This window comes from Rhinolophus hipposideros (assembly GCF_964194185.1).
Source record: "Rhinolophus hipposideros genome assembly, chromosome: 16".
NCBI lineage: Eukaryota > Metazoa > Chordata > Mammalia > Chiroptera > Rhinolophidae > Rhinolophus > Rhinolophus hipposideros.
In genome coordinates this window covers 14,541,529-14,560,599 of record NC_138062.1, presented here as the reverse complement: position 1 = coordinate 14,560,599, position 19,071 = coordinate 14,541,529, and the positions used below count along the sequence as shown (strand labels likewise).

The 19,071-nt window shown below is 39.2% G+C and overlaps 1 protein-coding gene across 2 annotated transcripts in view; it reads left to right on the top strand.

Annotated features, from left to right (window-relative positions):
* The window catches only part of SLC7A11 (solute carrier family 7 member 11), a 142,836-nt gene that overhangs the window by 41,834 nt on the left and 81,931 nt on the right, over nt 1-19,071 (top strand). For both annotated transcript variants that reach the window (XM_081077956.1, XM_081077957.1), the window contains exons 7-11: nt 8,640-8,763; nt 10,574-10,677; nt 11,894-11,990; nt 13,522-13,671; nt 14,921-15,098. In XM_081077956.1, coding sequence (XP_080934082.1) covers nt 8,640-8,763; nt 10,574-10,677; nt 11,894-11,990; nt 13,522-13,671; nt 14,921-15,098 — 653 coding nt within the window. The remainder of the gene's footprint in view (nt 1-8,639; nt 8,764-10,573; nt 10,678-11,893; nt 11,991-13,521; nt 13,672-14,920; nt 15,099-19,071) is intronic.

Here is a 19,071-nt window from a genome sequence, read left to right as displayed (position 1 = left end):
ATCAGTACCACTGCTGCTTCCCCAGGACAGATAGTCCCTCAGACATTGCACACCGTGGGTGACTTCAGGATATCATCCCTGGAGAGAGACTTGCCTTGGAATCTTTGCAGTCTAAGAAAAGGCATGATAAGTATAAAATGAATGCACAAAAGCTTGCTTTTCAAAAGATTTGACTTTTGAGCTGAAAGATAAAAGATCACAACATTTCCATTTCTGCCGGGAATATGAATCTTTGTAAATGGACAGCCTGAGGAGAGGAGAGGGACAGCTTGCAGGAGGATCTGCTGTTCTGTGGGCCTCTGTGACCTTTTCAGGGAGCCACCAACTGTTCCAATCAGAAGTCTCTATCACTTTCTTGATGATGACATATCATCTCTCTAAATCGGCAGGGTTGTTAGCCCATCCACTCTAGTCCTTCTCATCTTCTTGTTTCTCTACTGCTCCATTATGCTTTCGGGTTATGTTCTTTGAAGCCCTTCCATGTGGATTTACCACTTTGACTAAAGCCAGGTAGCTGTTGGCCCTCCCATCAACTTCACAGCTTTTCTACTGAGAATTTTCCCCTCAATTACCCTAAGTATAAATAGGAATTTGTTGCACTGAAAAATTATTTTCAACTTTATGGGGTCAAATATATACAGACATAGCTACATAACCATTCATAGATAGGCACTTTATGAAACAAAGTCTTTTACCATAGGAATACCATAGGAAACCAGCGTTGGGTCCAAAAAATGATCTCAAGACATCATTTGACTTGTAGAATCTAGAGCAGTCATTTTAAAACTATTTGAAAGCCCCAGATCAACTAATTTGTCTGGCAGAATATTAATACATAAAACATGTAAAAGAGGCCTGATCTGGTAAAAGTGAGTGAGAACAGGGTAGTCTATAATCCTATCAATTGTCCAACTTCTATTTCAATTTCCAGATCACCCTGTTGGAAAGCTAGATATCTACTTAACCACCAGATATCAAAGTAAAATGATTACTAATAATTAGACTCATCATTGTTGATCAGAAATATTGAATCAGTTTTTGGTGGTAGAAACAGTAGCTCATTTGTCATAGTTGAATATCCCCATATTGACCCGTTTCTTATTGTGTGGCTGGTCAGAAATGTGGCTGGATCTGATGTATGTGTGCCTAGTAGAAGTGTTATCAACTCCTTCTAAGACATGTGTGTATGAGGAAATTTTTATTCTAATTCCCATTTACTATGCCAAAGTGGGTATATTTATTTTATGTTGCCTAGTTCTTAGTATAGTTATTTAGCGTTGCATTCATTGTCTTATTATGCATTCTTATGCAAAATGAGGGGCAATTGTGCTTTGATATTTGTTGGACGGGTGGCAATTGTCAGAAGGAGGAGATTTGCAGGAGATTTTATATTTCAAAATAGTGAACAATGGGCTCTGTCTTTTGCTCTGTTTCTGGGAAGTTTGAATAATAAATTTTTCACTATCCTAGCTTTTTCAGATGTAAATGTTTTTATTTGATTTTTGTTGTTTGGGGCATTATTTTATGAATTTTATATCATGTACTGGTCTCTTATGAAACAATATAGTACAGGATAAAATTTAATGAGGACCCATTTTAAGTCTTATGTACACTAATTAGTCGAGATTTACAAGAAGTCTTGATATAATGAAGCCCTTCAGTCTTTTATTAGTTAGGGTAATGCCAGCTGCTGTAACATGCCAACCCCACATTTTAAATGGCTTTAAACAATTGAGAGTTTAAATTTTAAATCACGTGACAGTCCATTGTTGGTGTCACTGGCTGACTGGTGGGCTTTCTTCCACATATTGGTTCTGTGACCCAGATTCTTTCCATGGTGTGGCTTTGCCACTCTATATATCCTCTGCAGGTAACTGTCCGTTAGCGAAAGGGGATAAGGCAACCCGCTTTTCAATCACCTTGGCCTTCAGTTGCCACATTGACACACAAGAATGAGTCACAGTCGATACAAGAGATTCTGGGAAATGTAGTCTCAAGAATAACTTTTACTTTGGAAAGAGGAACATAGAATGGTGGTGGGTAGTTAATTGTCTCAGCCATACATCTGAAGCTCAGGAACTCGGTTATAAAATGTGGTTCACTGAGGTGTTGCATTACCTTAGTACACTTTAGACCAAATCCTGAGCAAAATAATGAAAATGTAAAAGATATATTGTAAAAACAATGTAACAAAAATAAGCATTGACCATTAGTGTGAAACTTTATTGTTATTAAAATATTTTATCTTAGTAATTTAATTGCTAACATATTATTAGAAACCAATTTTGGTTTTGTACACTCAAACTTGCCTACTAATATATTTATGTTTACCCATGATGAATATGGATAACTGTAATATATCTGGAAGACACACTAAATCTAAAGAAAATGAGAAAAAATGAGATGCAGAAAATGCAAATTTTTTACTTGTATAAAATGCAAACAAATGAAAATTTACTCTCAAGCTACATTTTGCTGAATAATTTTATTTAGGCATGAATTTATTCTAATAGGATTAAAAAATAAAGTATTTTGAGGGCTAAAAATGCTCATGCTAATATCTCTGACTGCTTATTACTCTGTTTCTGAATTGTAAATTTTAGTTCATTTTTCCATTTTACTTTATTTTTCTATGTGGTTTTGCTGCTGCACCTTTGTCCTTTTTTTATGTGTCCATGCACATTTTTCTACGAGCCTCCTTCAGCCCTACAGTCTTTTAATCTGTGTCTGTTCATTTCTTACATCTTCCTACAGGTCTCTCTGTCTACTCTTTTTGTTTATGGAGTTCTTCATCTGTGGACAATGGAGAATGGTGAGATTGAGATTAGACATTAGTGTCTTATTAGACACTGAGACATTGAAATTTAAAATGTCTCAGTGAAAACACCCATAGCCTTGCCAGGGTACTGTAAGAAGCAGAGGGCAGGTGTCTAATGCTCAAAATCAGTGGGGACACTGTGTACCTTTATGTGACAATCTGCTTGTCACATCACTGTTCAGCTTTGACCCAGAAATTGTCATTAAGTTGGAACATGAACCACGGACATTTAACAATGTTCATAAATAGGTATATTGAATGTATTCTTCCTCTCTCGCTACAATGTTTTCCTTTCAGTACAACCCAGCCATTCCCCCAAGTACTTGCTGTGCCTTCTCCAATGCATTTCTTTTAAAATGTTACTAACAGCCCAATCCCCACTTTCCGGGGATAACTACAGATATAGTGATAGCGCTTAATGACAATGAGGCAAAATCACTGAAAACACACAAAGAAATTTGTGTAATGCCAGTTATCTGGAATCTAATTGTTTCAACTCCAGAAAATGATCAAGAACACTTATTTGTAATTCAATCCTTGCTAAAATTGTCAGAAATCACACAGCCAGATAGGACAGCTCCATGTCTAGGGGTCTTTGGAGAGTTTGGAATAAGTAAGAGTCAGGAAGGTGTGTAAAAATGTATGGAAGAAAACTCATGTGAATGAAAATACAGATAGATTTTCTTTGAGATATACTCTTATTTGTGTTTTTGTCTGTAATTCATGACTGAAGTTTGAGGAGTGAGATAAAATTAACAGAAGTGGTAACAAAATAAATAAAAATTGTAGATTTTTATTTACAAAAAAATTGTAGATCAAAAAGATATGAGATGCTCAAGTAATTTCTGGGTCAGATCTACAGAAAAGCTTTCAAGGTCTCTATGGGGTTATTATAATGAAAATGTGAAATTATAAAATGTGTGATTCTAAAATAAATACTTGGAATCTAAAGATGCTTAATATAATTTTAAATGTTATACTTTATGTGGCAATGAATCAGAGTTATGATTCAATTGTATATAAACAAATAGTCCCTAGTTTACTAACAGAATTAAAAAAAAACACTGAAAATCCCTGGTTTCCTTTTTTTGGTATCTCACATATTAAGAAGTTTGCCATTTTCTTGCCCTTTTTAATCACTGCTTTTATTCCTTCTTCCTCTTTCCTGAATGCCAAGTACATGTGTTAAAATATTAATGATTTTTAAATAGAAAATGTGAAGCATCAACCACTTCTCTCAGAAGATTCCAGAACACACAAGAGTAGGTTTTAACAGAACTGTCATCACACCCAGCCCCAGGGCTCAAAGACAATTTTTGATGCCCCAGGATCAATATGAGTTTTATGGTCGCCATTGTGTGTATTCAACACAGGGAATTGTAAACTTAATTGTTTCACACACATTTCAGAAGATTTTGTTCAAGTTATAAAACAATTTTACTAATATCCCAAATTCCAGTGATTGCAGAATTACTCTTATGATCTATATATCAGAAATCCCTGTGATCTTCAGGTGGTTCAACTCTCTGGAGAATTAAGCTAGGTTTACTTATTCTGTTTTCATGGCAAGAGTCTTTTTAGTCAATAGGAAGCACTGGAAACAAGGGTTATTTCTGATGCTCTATTATGTTTGCAAAGTGCATGTAAAAAATGTAAAAAATGCTGCATTATTTGCAAGTGTATTTTTGTGATGACTGTTAGCTGCATAGGAAAAATACTTGGCTTAACATAAGTCACATTGTAACAATCAGCCTTCTGATGTTTCTGTCACTTGGAACACATATTTGTCAGTACGTACGGATCCTAGGGACCTTGTACATAGAGTGAAGGTAGGCACAAAGCAGCCATGATGTAATACCATCGATGTGGAACTTAGAGCTGGAAGAGCTGGGTTCAAGTTCTACTCCTTCTGTTTACTGCTTTTGTGACCTTGGCTGTGTCACTAATCCCTCTGAGCCTTGGTTCCTTTGTTTGAAAATGGGGACATTACCTTCAATTTCGATTGGGTTGTTGTAAATTTTGTTAATTATTCATACTATAGCTCATTCCACCAAGGATTTGAAATGACATGTATATTTGAAGATAAACTGTATTTGCTAGAGCTTTGTAGATTATACAAACATCAAGTACCAGCCATTACTGTTGGGAGCATTGGGATTCCTGGGGAGGTCCGTCCCTTAGAATGAAAGTGCTTCTAACCAGATGTTCCGGAAACTTCCATTTAATAATTTAAAATGAAACAAATATTTATCCATGTGTGACATAAGCTGGTTATGTTATAGATGCCAGCTTAAAATAAACCTACAAAGAAAAGAAAACACCCAAGACCTTTTGATTGAAGACCATTTGCAACTAATAAAAACATCAGATTCTCACATACTTGATGCCTGTTATTTGAAAAGACGATGTATAATGGCAAAAAGCTTTTAAGGCTTAAGTAACTCTTTTCAGTATGTTTGCATTTTGTTACTCATAACAAGCATGCACAAATATTTGGGAAAGCGTAGGTGTGAGTCATTTTTACTCGGCTTATAGACAATGCTTCTGTTGTACTTAGAATTAGTGCCTACCTCACAATCACATGGAGGCTTTGAAATATCAGTGGCCTACCAGTTCCTTTAGTTCCTTTTATTATGTGTGCCATTCGCTTTAATCTTGGGTTACTAACCATGCTTATCTGCCCTCTGCATCTAAAGCCTTCAGAAAGATTGCTCTGGCATGGCCTAATAACTTTTATCAGCTCACCCAGTGGCTCTTAAGCCTTGATGCTTGAAACCCAGGAGTTAACCACATGATGCCACACCCTTCTGAACCAGTCAACTGCTTTCCTGAGCAAATAATTGCTGTTTATCTCAAGGCAGCGGTGGGAAGCCTCTCCTCCTTTCCTTTGTCAAAGTGAAATAGAACCTCGGGACAGAAGACAGAGGTTGTTTTGCCACACTCCCTCTAATTTCCTAGGGCTTAATCTTACATAGAGAGTAATTATCGACCTGTTATAAATTGCGTCAAGGTTAGACCCTCTCTTTCCTGGCCTATATTTTAAGCTCCTTTGATATTTTTTCCCCCCTCCAATATATATACTGTATATTTGACTGATGGCAAAATTGTGAATACTCCAGTTTATCTGACAAGCATGCTTACTTTTCCTCCTTGTCTACAAAAGTTGTCTAGAGAAATTAAATTAGCCTCTGTTGTCTTTGAAAAACAAACAAACAAAAAACCCTACTTCCTAAATGGTAAAACTATACATTACAGTTCATGTTACACAGGAACACTATGAAAATCATGGAATAAGGTTTTTCCCCCCCTCCTTTATAGTAGATGAAACTGCATTTTCAGTGACTACATGAGAAATACAGTCTTGATAAGAGCTCTCCACTAAACATTATGTTAGGCAGTTATGATTTCTTGGAAAATTAATAGAGTCTGAGGACACACAAGCAGAAGAGAGTGTACGCTTTAGTGGTTCAAATGCTTGGGCTTCAAGGTACGGTGATCCGTAGCTGAACTCTGCGTTTCCACTTACAGTTGTGGTTCTTTGCACAGTTATTTAAATTCCAAGACTCCATTTCCTCACATGGAAAACGGTGATGATGTTTCCAACTTACAGTATTTTCAAGGATAAAATGAGGCAAATATGTAAAGTGCCTAATGAAATGTGGGCACATAACAGACACCACATACATGGCATAGCTGCTGTTGTTGTTTTTCTTATTGACAAGCTGAGAAAAAAAAAGAAAGGAAAACTAACCCAGGAGGTTAGATTTTTTTTTTTTCTTTTTAAGGATTTTTTCTGCTTAGATCAATTTAGAAAACGTTCCTCAGAAGGACCATAACCTCCAGGCAGGAAACAGACCAGGAGGTGGGCATGGAAGAATTGGGCTGGGATTCTAGATTCTATGCTGAGCGCCCCACAGCCCACATTTGAGACTTACTGTTTCCTGCTATTTGGCAGCATCATCTGATGGGACAGGACTACCTGTCCCAGACAGGTTAGGTTACTTCAGTGCATTTAGCAGTAAATCACCTCACGTTTTATTACTAGAACTTTTCAATTTCTTAATCGTTTCTTAATTTCTTGTCTTTATACTAATCTTGCAAGGAATAGGGAGCGTCGCTCTCTCCCTCTCTGCTTCTTTCCTCCACAGAAAGAACTTAACATCCCATTTGGGGATATTATAAAGCCGAAATGGTCAAATTTAAAATAATACAGTGAGTATTTGAAAAGCAGCATATAGACCTTCATGTTCACCTTCTTACCCCTTTGCATTGCCATATCACCCTTCTTTCAAATAAACAGACTCCATCTTTAATTTGCCCCGTGCCATTCACTCCTTTGTAATTAATTGGCGCAGTGATTTCCTTTGCTTCAATTTAGCATTTATCAATCACAACTAGCAATGCATGTTATGGTGTTAGCAGAAAATTCCACAGGACCCTCTGCACACCGGGGAAAGGGAACATCTGCTCCTTTCCCTTTAGGGTGCTGGGATTTAGAGGTCAGTATGTTTCCCCATCAAGGATTAAGGCTTTGGGGATCAGGGGAGTGCCAGGCTACAAGCAGCATAATGAACGGCAGTTGCTGACTGGCTAGGCTGGCCTGTTCTCAACCAACAGAGGATGGATCTGTTCCGCATAATGAGCTAGGACTTAGTGTGCTAAACATGCCCAGCTTGTGGGGGGGGGAGGGGCAGGCGGTGCCTTCCCTTCCCCCACCCACCTCCCCTTTTCCTGGTTCTAAACTGTATTTTCATCTTGGAAGAAATTATATTGAGGTCTTCATGAGCGGCAACCAGCAGTGTTAAGGTTCCATAAGGGCTGATAAGCTCTATGGCTAAAAAAACCCAAAAACCCATCAGCCTTTATATAGGGAGCTGAAGGTTTAAGTTGCTTGAACTGGAAAGACTCTGAAGAGGTGATTATGTTAAGTAAGAAACGTGTATCCATAACATGGGATCAAATTATCAGGGTCAGTAACTTCCTGGCTTCCCCAGTGCAGTAAATGAAGACTTGACATTGTTATGTGCATGGTACTTCTTGATGCCACATGGTGTCAGCACTGTCTGGTCATAGGTACTTCACAGCACGTCACCTCTAATTTCATGGGATTATCTGCACTGTTGCTTTAATAGATACTCAGGATCTTGAGCTTCCTTTGAACTCACAGCAGGGCAGTGCAAAGTCTTTTGTGAGCATTTATTTCTGTGCTTCTTGTGTTATATACCAAATTATTATTACCATCATTTAGAAAGATATATCCTGCTCTCATGCTTCCAAACATGTATGCTTATTTGCTGGTAAGGGAAGGGGAAATACCCTGAATGTGAAAGACCTTTTTGGGGACTACGTGAGAAAGCTGTTAAGTCAGTGAATTACTATCAGAAAGGTATTGAGGATAGTGGTTCTCAAAGTGTGGTCCTCTGGCCAGCAGCCAGGAACTGGTTAGAATCGCCAAGCCTACTGAATCAGACCTCCGACATGAGCTCAACAATCTGTGTGTAACATGTCTTCCAGGGGGTACACAATCCAGTGAGAGAAACACTGCTGTAGCATTTGTGGAGAAAGAATGGGACGGACCCATCTGTTCTGGGGGTCGAACAGTAGATAAGACAAATGAAGGGTCTGCCCCTATGGACCTTACTCCATTACAAAGGAAAGTGTGGTACTTCATCCCGGTGAAATGTTTCTAGATACCCAACAGAGCCTGTAATTTTTGTACATACCATTTAACATTTCTGTTTGAATCAGCCTATTATCATCTTTGGACGCAGAGAACGACTAACAGAAGGTGACTAATAAGCAATTCCTTGGTGCATTTCAGAACCATCCCCCTCGCCATATGTATATCCATGGCCATCGTCACCGTTGGCTACGTGCTCACAAATGTGGCCTACTTCACGACCATTAGTGGTGAGGAGCTCTTGCTTTCAAATGCAGTGGCAGTGGTAAGTCCAAGTTGGGGGAATGCCGATTTGAATTTAGGTTAATGAGTTGATGCAATTTCATAGTAGTTCCTTCAGCAGAAAGTGTTGTGACATGCAGTAATCTTTTCTTGACCCGAATGATAATGAATATTTAAACATTAAGAACATGGCATAGCATATTCCATTTAAGTAATATAGCTAAAATCCTATATGATTTCTCTGTAGTGTTAATTTCATGTAACACATTTCCACATATACATATTGAATAAAAGGCATTATTCTTCCAACACATTTTTAAGGATAAGTGGGCAGTTACTGAATTTAAATGAATTCATTTTGTTTGATGGGCAAATTTCAGTTTATTCTGTACTCTTTCTTGTTTGTAAACTTTTCAAATGCTAACTTAAAATATTTTTTCCCAACGTACTACTTAAAGATTTCCAGGAGGACCGTACATGTTTGTTTTTTCTCATATATCCTTTCAAATACTAGTCAAAGGATATTATTAATTTTGGGAAATACTGAGTTATGCAGACATAAACACATGTCATAGTTAGAGTACTTCTTAGGATGTTAAAGATGCTTATATGCATTTTAACTTTCTAAGAAATGGATACTCAAGTTTTAAACACTTCCCCAAATTGATTAGACTTCAGGACCATCTTTGCTCTGAGCAGTCATTTAATGGGACTTTTATGCTGTGACACAGACTTTCATTTTGTATAAAAACTTAGCAAGTAAGAGAGCATTCATTCATGACCTTATAACAATGAAGGGTGAAAAAATAACTTCCCATCACTAGTTGTCAGCTCCTTTTAAAATAGTCACTATTTCCTCCTATCAGTAACATCCACTGGGAAGAAATTATCGCATTTCATGTTCACTGTATTAAAAAAAGACTTCACCCGCTGCTGTAAGTTCTACCAGACATCCAAATGTACAAAGCTTACTGACGTCGGGTCAGACATCTCATCTTACTAGACAAAGGGCAACACTTACTCGTTGGGCGTAATGTGGTCCATTAATTACAGCACCAGCTGCATCAAGGACAACTAAAGAATCTCACTTTTTCTTTTAAAAAATGCATCCTTTATGTCATAGCATAAAAGGAAATTTCAGAAGTTTTGTTTATCCTTTGTGTGTTCTGTGGTTTGAGTTCCTTGGACTTGTGCTTCTAGTCTAGCCTTTGTATGGGAAACCATAGAGGAAATTGCCAGATACCTGAGATGGAGGGAGTGATTCAATAACTAGAGATTCAGCTGATGTGATTATTCTGGGCAAAAGATTTTCAGAATGGCTCATAGGTATGATATAAGTGATTAAGTCATCTGTTTTTTTTCCCCACCGCATTTTCATGTCATAACATTGGGATTAAAATATGAAGCAAGTATCTGAAATACTTCTTGGTGTACATTTGTACTTCACTGTCAAAATGTGGCTTTCCAGGCTAAAAGAGAAGGTACTGTGCAGAATGATTTCTGTCTCCAAAAGGAGACGTTCTGAAGCAACCTTTTTCCATTTACCAAAATGAAAGAAGATTTTTGCCCTAGTTGATAAAGATTCAGCAAATGAATCATTGGCATTTGAAAGTAGAGAGAAGATGCTTGTTTAAACCTTTGTGCATGGTTTTGCAACAAGCAATGAATGCAATGTTACCCAATTCTGATTATTGTCTACAGAGCTATTCTGACCCTAACCAAATGGAAGGATGATAAAACATACATGTATCTCTAGGCTAATAGAAAGTCATAGAGCGAGTTTGGCTTAAGCTGTTTCATTTTACTCCACTTTCTGGCAAAGCATTAATTTGCTTCATTCTGTCTTTCACTAGACCTTTGCTGAGCGGCTACTGGGAAATTTCTCATCAGCAGTTCCTATCTTTGTTGCCCTCTCCTGTTTTGGCTCCATGAATGGTGGTGTATTTGCTGTGTCCAGGTGAGTGAGTTCAAGCATTTCCAGAAATGCATTTCTGTTTTTGATATTTGATGTGATAAGGATAACTTTGAAAAGAAATAGTGCCTTCAAATCTGGTATTTTTAAAGGGATATACAAAGTTGAAGTGTTCGTCCAAGTATCAATCGCATGTCTTATTCTGCCCAGTAGAGGGCACTGCTCCTCTACTCAAAGTGTAGTCTGAAGCTGGACATGTGGCATTTTATTTTATTTTTTTTATAGTATGTCTACAGAGTCTAACAGCATTTTATTTCTGGTGATAAAAATCTTCTGTTTCTCTAAAGGTGACAAAGAAAAAAGAAAGTAAGAAACCAGAAATCAGCACCCCCACCATCTGTATCCCTTTTGTTTTGTTTGATGCAGAAGTCCTTTCTATTTTAATATAAGGTTAAAACCCAATCAGATAAATATGAATGTTATATGCGTTGTCATCCTTAAAAATGAAGTAGCCAGTTGTTTACCAGAAAAATGAGTTTATTCGGGCATAGCAGAGGAATTGCAGTTCAGACATGCGTTCTATGGCGATACCATAGACAAGTCCTGAGAACAAAGGAGAGCGACTTACTTTTGTAGAGGAAAGGAGGGAGTTGGGAGGGGTGGTTTTGAATGAAAGGCCTGTGGAGGAGAGTGAGAGTTCCTGATTGTTGCTAGGCAAGGAGGAAATGTCTTTTCTCCTGCTGGCAGAGTTAAGAAAGCTTCTTCCTGTTGAGGTCTGAGAGGGATGACAAGAGGTAATGCATGAGAACTCCCTCTCAAGCCTTTGCAACTCCATTTTAAGTGAGATTTCCTGTACACCTGTGTGTAAGTTTGCAGGTGTTTTGTGTGTGTGTGTGTGTGTGTGTGTGTGTGTGTGTGTTGGGTTGGATTGGATAGATAACACACATACAATGCTACCTAGGAATCTAGAACTAAATTCACCATCAGCTGTTTATACATAGGGAGAGCTATGCTGAGTCAGATGTTGCTATTGTTTCTCCTCAAAGAAGAATACAGTATGTTGGCAGATTTTATAAAATCCTAAGCCAGGTTTCTCAGGATGTTCTCTACCTTATACGAAAAGTGAAATCCAAGTAAGCACCTAAGAAATGTCAAACCATTTGGTATGAAAAAGATGCATGTTTTCTCTGAGATTTCTGGTTTTTTCCCTTTGAAATGATCGATGATATAGTCAATTCCACCCACATTTTTCTCCCATCAGGTTATTCTATGTTGCGTCTCGAGAGGGTCACCTTCCAGAAATACTCTCCATGATTCACGTCCGCAAGCACACTCCTCTGCCAGCTGTTATTGTTTTGGTAATGCATATTAACCAGGGTATCTAGATATAACCTTGAATAACAGGTTAGCAAAGAGGATTTCAAAGCAGACTTGAGACTGTGCTTTACCTTCTCACTCATTGCAAAATCAGCTTTGTGTATATCATGGGGAGTTTAGGAGGCAGGATGTTTTCCACAGCTTCCCCATTCAGTATTTCTGATGCATATTTGATGCCAGGGAGGCAATAAGTGCATCATGTGTTTTTCATGTGTTTGTTTTTTTACCTTTGTAGAAGTTTTTGAGGTCTAAAGAAAAGGATTAGTTTGGCTCCTGTCGTTGACACAGGGCCTCACTGTAAAGGATGCAGAGCAGTAGCTCCCAATTCTAATTACGGAAAAGGGAGCTAAAAACTGCAGTCCCAATGTCCCAGATGTCTCAGCATAGGCCCCTTATAATGAAATGCACACAAAATTATAGGGACAAAATAGATAAAATCCTAGACGGTGCAGTGAGTCTGTGATTAAAAGGGAGACATTTGGGAGCAACCCTATAGGGAAGAAAGAAAAGCACCAAAACTTAAACTTGAGCCCTGGAATTCTTTATGCAGAGAAGAGTACCTGTGAAACATGGCATACAAAAAACTGTGTAAGGTGTCAAAGTCCTCAAGTACCTGTTGGCAATGTTACATTCACTTTTACCCACCATTTTGTAACATTTTTCTCAAATGGAATCTGCCCTGAGGAGCCTGGTAGCATTCAATTGAACTTTTTTTGCTTGCATTTAATTTGTTTCAAAATGTTTCTTTGGAATTTCTTTGTGAAGTATGGTACTCTCTGTGCGGAATCTGGAAGTTGGCAGTCACTGTGGGAACGTGTCGTTTCGTGAAGAGGGCTTTGGTTTTAAGCCTCTGCTATCAGTCATGCTCCCCTTGGCACGTGCAGCCCAGCACATACAGATGTCCTCTGCTGCTCTCCGTGCTGTGTTCTTTTCTGCCGTCTTGAGGGTCACCTGAGGCAAGCACACAGGGAGAGCAGGAGTGGAGGGAGGAAAGGTCAAGGTTTTGCATGCGGGGGACGACACAGTCACCCTGAAGTGGCTGTGTTTTGTGTGTGTGCATAGCCAGGAGCTAGCTCATCCAATGCCATCGGCAGAACTTGCTGCACGCTTTCCAAGAGGATGGCCTTTTGATTTTCATTATTTGTTATTTGCTAATCATCTCAGTCTCTGCACCGGTACATTTTGAGCCATGATGAGTGTGACTCTGAAAACACAGTCTCTTCTCTCAAACGTAAAAGCAGCCAAAAAAATCAAACGTCCACATACAATTCTTTCGGAATGAAGTGGTCGTGATGATGGTTCTCTCAATCTGTTATTGGTGTGGAAAAGGATTTGAAGAGCAGAATATAGAGAGGAGGTTAGTCAAATCCAAGTTTTAACCAAAATGGCAGTCTGTCAGAATAAATAATTATTGGAAAAAGACAACAGCTATGTGTAGTGATGTTATTATTGTTGGTTGCCACCTGTGTTCTCCTTCACTCACCGAGTGTGGTTTTTCTCCCCTCCCCCCAGCACCCTCTGACGATGATAATGCTCTTCTCTGGGGACCTCTACAGTCTTTTGAATTTCCTCAGTTTTGCCAGGTGGCTTTTTATTGGGCTAGCAGTCGCTGGGCTGATTTATCTTCGATACAAACGCCCAGATATGCATCGTCCTTTCAAGGTAACCTCAGCAATCTTGATGGGTTTACATAAATCTTTCTCCTCATACCTATTTCTCCCTTTGTCATAACTTGATGATGGGGAGCTTGGGCAGGGGTGGGGGGCAGCAGCATCCTCAGCCATAAAACATTTTAACTCTTGCAGGTAGTGCCTTCCTGTTGGATTGATGTTAGCTTTCAAAATAGTTCATCACATTTTTTTAAATGAACTTAGTATGTCACATTTTTGAAAAGAGATGGTATTAATATAGGATATTTGTTATGCTGGTTTCTCGTGGCTGAGCCCAATGACCAGATAAGTCCAACGTATGGGATACGTTGATCTGTCTTTCTGCTGAATAGTTGTAGGCAGCCGTGCGGAGAAAGAGTGAGGCAGGAACATCTGGAATCATCACTAATGAAAACTCTGCAAAGGGTGATGCTGCTTTACAAAATAGACTTTTTAAGTATGTCTAAGGGCTGTCACTTATTACATTGCTCATTTTCTACATTATACACTCCAGAAGGATTAAACATGTAACACCTACAGAGAAAGTGAAGATGTATGAATTTATCACTTAATAGAAAGCATATTCACCGTAACTAAGCATTTCCTTTGGGAAGGGCTGAAGACTATGCTTCTCATCTTCCTCAGCCTTGAATGTTCATAGGTGGATTTGTCCTCACTATTTATTTGCTTTTAAGAAATAACAGCGGTCATGTTGTCAGTCATGTTATCAGAATTTGCTTCTAATTGTTTTCATTGCCTAACGCCTGCAACATCTTTATTAGCGGTTGAATAGGAGTTGGCCTGTTTTGTTCCTGTCAGTTCTTATTGTGAATCTCCAACAGAAAATCAATATGCACTGAGATTTAACATGTAACTAGCAGCCCATGGCCTTGGCTCCGCAGTAAAGCAGATTCTAATCATAATTATCAAACAGCCTGTCTTTTAAAATCAAAAACAGAAATCACAATGGTACTTAACAAGTAAAATAATTCAAACAGAACATCTCTAACGAAACACACTTACGTATCCTTAGATTTTATTCTGTCCAAAGAGTTAAAGAAATTCAAGGGAGTATGTTTAATACATTCATTCTCTGTGCCCATTACAGAGATTTTGCTACTAAGGTAAAGTAGGGTGTTGCCGGTGACCTGGTCGTGTGCCCACAGCGGATCACCCTGTTTCGTGACAGACGTTCTCATCGTGAACCACCATTCATGTCTTAAACTGTGTTTGAAGAGATGTTTTTCTGTGCTCTGTTCCAGGTGCCGCTTTTCATCCCCGCTTTGTTCTCCTTCACCTGCCTCCTCATGGTTGCCCTTTCCCTTTATTCGGACCCATTTAGTACGGGGATTGGCTTCATCATCACGCTGACTGGGGTCCCTGCATACTATCTCTTTATTATATGGGACAAGAAACCCAAGTGGTTTAGAAGAATGTCAGGTAAGTCTTTTAAGCAGTTTCGGAAACTTCTGAGAGACCATGTTGTAGAAAACTCATCTGTGTGTACATGAATAACATGCGCATTTCCAAGTTTAAAAATATAAGTAGGTCAATTGCTAGTTCGAACACATTATTGCATTTTCATGAGAACTGGGAGAAGAAAAGGCAGGAAAGATGTTTAGGGTACAGGCCCTGGATTTTTTCAAGGTAGTTTTTAGTTGGCCCGTTCTAGTCACTTTTTAGAACAGTTTTCTTGGATGGAATTTTATCAGCAGCTCTATAAACAGCCTAACTGCTCTTCTGAATCCTTTACTAATCTAATTCTTTTTTTTTTTCTGGGTTGAATGCAGTTTAGTGATTCTGCATCATAACATACTACTTGACGAGTGACAGGAGATTTAGTGGGGAGTTAGGCAGAGACCTGCAAAGGTCTTAAATGTCATGGCTGTAACACTAGCCTGTTTAATAGGCATGGTGAGTTACAGAGGGGTCCACAAGACCAGCAAGAATAAGAAAGAATAACAGCTCACATTTATTGTCTGATTTCTCTGTGTTAGCACATACATGACCTCATTTACTCTTTATAACAACCTTCTGAGGTAGGAAAATTATTGTCCCCATTTTATAGATTTTGAGCTATAACCTGGGAGAATGCCTGTAACTTGTTCCAAGTCATACAGATCTTAAGTAAAAGAGCTAGAATTCAATTTTGGGCAGTTTTTGTATTTAAAAAAAATCACCCTGGAGACAGTGAGGGGTTGAGGCTGAAGACAGAGGGTAGAGGTTGTTGGTTACCGCAGTCATCCTGATGAGAACTGAAGAGGGTCTGAACACAGGCAGTGTCAGCAGGATCCAAGAGAAAGTATATTAGAGAGATGTTGAAGAAGAAAAACCCACAGGGCTTGGCAACTGGTAAATTAGAGGAGGAGACAATATAGAAGATCAGTCGTAGGAAGGGAGTCTAGGTACAGCCTCCGTGGAAAGCTCAGCCCTCTGCCCCTGACTCTGCAGAGTGAGCCCTTAGCCTCACGTCAGCTTTCAGTCCCCTTCAAGGTGTGGGAGGTGGGGCTATTCCTATACCCAGAGGGGCGAACCAGGACCCTGGGAGGGGGAGACTATTTTTGAGCGTACAGATTTTTAAATCATTGGACTAGGATTTGAATCCACAACTGCTGGACTTCAAAGTTCCTGACCTTTCTCCATTGGGTGCCTGGAGCAGGAGAGGTGCAAAATAGAGCCAGAGAAGCAGACATGTTCTTGCTGGTGAATTTGGTGGCTTTAGAAAACAACCTTTGTTTTCATTCATTTTAATTTACTTTCTTTACCATAATTAATTTGTCAAAGTTCAGTTAAAAAATCCAGAGAGATTACTGGTAAAATTGTTAATAAATATCACTATTCCTAAAAACAAACAAACAAACAAACAAAACAAAAAACAACTCAGTGTACATATTGACCTCTAGTGTGTTACACAAACTAGTTAGAAGCCAGACATTTAAAATAGAGTTTTGCTACTATTGCTCTTTATTAGCTTTTAATAGGTATTTGGTATCTTTAGACCTTACACGTACTGTTTGTACTGGGTTTTGTTTTCTTGCTGGCAACACTCTTCCCCAAAGAAGTGTTACTATAAAAATGAGATTCTTTCAGGCTCACACTGCGCCCTGACTGCCTAGCAGGGTATTTAATCTCCGTTTCTTGTTAGATCATGTTCGTTTTCTGTAGAATATTGTCAGTTCCGTTTTTCGTGGTTGTAGGCAATTCTGAGAAAGAAAAGAAAATGTTGTTAAACAATATTTACCATTGGGATGGCTTTCCTCATTACCAATGTCCCCGACAGATTGACTCTCACCGTGTGAAATCTGCATCTCTCTCAGGTGCTGGCTAGAAAGGGTTAAACCTCTGCAGGCCACAGAAAACCAACAGAATTTAGGATGAACCGCTGGCGGACCTAGAGTTGGACCTATGGAGAAGGGAGCATGATGAAGGAGCAAATTCCTGTTTTCTCCCACTTGGTTGGCATTTTGTTCCTCCTGTTTGTAGTCAGCCAACTGTAAAACTTCTTTCCTTTTGCCAACGTGTTCGTACTTGGTACCATTTCTTTGTCAGGGCCTAGCTACTACTAGCACTTTCCATGCTTGACCCTTCTTTGATGCGTTTCCCTGCTTGTGTAGTTTTGAAGTTTTGGGTTATTTTTCTGTCTTTCATGATATTTTGAATGTCTCCTCGGACTCCAGATTTAGAGTTAGCCCTTTGTGAAGGCAGCAGCGAGGCAGGAGCCCCATACGGTTATTTGGTTCTCAGAACCGCCGTTCAGTCCTACCACGGAGTGTGGCAGCCCTGCCGTTAAACTGCGATCATTGTCACCCTTTATCTTTGTAGCTGCCTTGAAAGTGAGTAGCAAAAAGCAGCAATCCTTCCAAATTTTATTTCATTTTCCTCTTAGGCAGCATTCTTGTAGAAAAAAAAAAGAAAAAAAAATCATAGTAGTTATTGCTGCAGTAGCAAGTATTTTCCTAGCCTTCGGCCAAAACAAAACACACACAGACAACTCAAAGCAGCAGAGTCCTGAACCACCACCTCACCTTTTCCCCCAGCCACCTTCTGTTGTTAGAAACAAACTCTGTGAGCTTGGAGGCCAGGGAGCTTCTGCTTGGAGCAGTTTGTTCAGTGATTTAAATCAAATCATCTCATTGGGCAACGTTCCTTACCCTTTATATTACCATGTATTTTCACCCTAATATGCACAAGCAGATTAGCCCTGTGAAATGATAGGTTATCAAAACACATCTTACCTAGGGTGCTTCCATAAAAAATGCAAGACAGCCGAACAAAATTCAGAAAATGGCGCAAGGCTGCTCAGTACAGACAGCCAGGCAACGTTTGGACCTGAGGTTGTGAGATTTTTCAGAGCTGATGCATTCCTCTGGCCACAGGATGCCAGTATTGAACCACGTTTTGCTTGATAGCGTTCCTGGGATGAAAAGAAAATGGGCTTTTAAGGGAATAGTCAGATGCCCAGAAGGCTTTTTTCTGCCGTCTGTGACCGAGTGGTTAATTCTTCTGGCTATTTATTTATTGATGTATAGAAACACGAGCTTCTCACCCCAGGAAAGCAGGGCAGGTACCCACTGACATACTTAAATACCTGGGGATACCTAGACCTGGCAAACCCTGGCCAGGCTTACAGCAGGTTCTTTCTTTACTTGACTGCCTCTATTTATCAACCAGACCCCGGCACAGCTGAGAGGGAGTGGGGTGATTGGAAGTTGGTCCGTCTTGCTCAGGGGGAGATATGGGGAACAACTCTATTTAAACAAAATCTTTGACTACAAAGACTCATACTGGGCAGCGTCAGCAGAATGACTATAGTCCATCTTGGAGGACAGTGACTTTGCAATTCCAGCCCTAAGCTGTTTACAGTATATCACAATGATCTCATTTCTGATACCTCACTGAGAGCTGTTTAATACATTTGACAGACTCTTTACAAAGACTGCAGTGCAACATGTTAAATTAGTTAAGTGTGCCTAACTCTCTCAGGCTCCCAAACCATCTTCATTGCAAGGATATAAAATGAGACCACACGTGTGAAAAGGTTTTGAGGCCTTTTTTAAAATAACACACATACTATTATTCTCATTATGTCCTCTGGGGAAGATTGATTTTGTGCTAGTACTTCATGACTTCAGGCCGTAGTTCTCATGCTTAACTAGGTGTGGTTGGGTAAATCATTTTCTGCAAGGTCCATTGTTGTTTTAACTGGTTTCAAGAATAACCGCTGAATGTGAAAGGTAAAGCTAAAAATACAATTGCTATTTGATCTTGTAACTTGCAGTTCCTAAAAACACCAAATGTAGACACATTGGCTCAACTTTAAAGAAATAGTACCTTGCCAGAAGTCCTAAGCATCTTGCATTCAATCTCATATAAGTCCTTTTTGGCTTCCCTGATTGAGAAGGAAGCTTCCTCA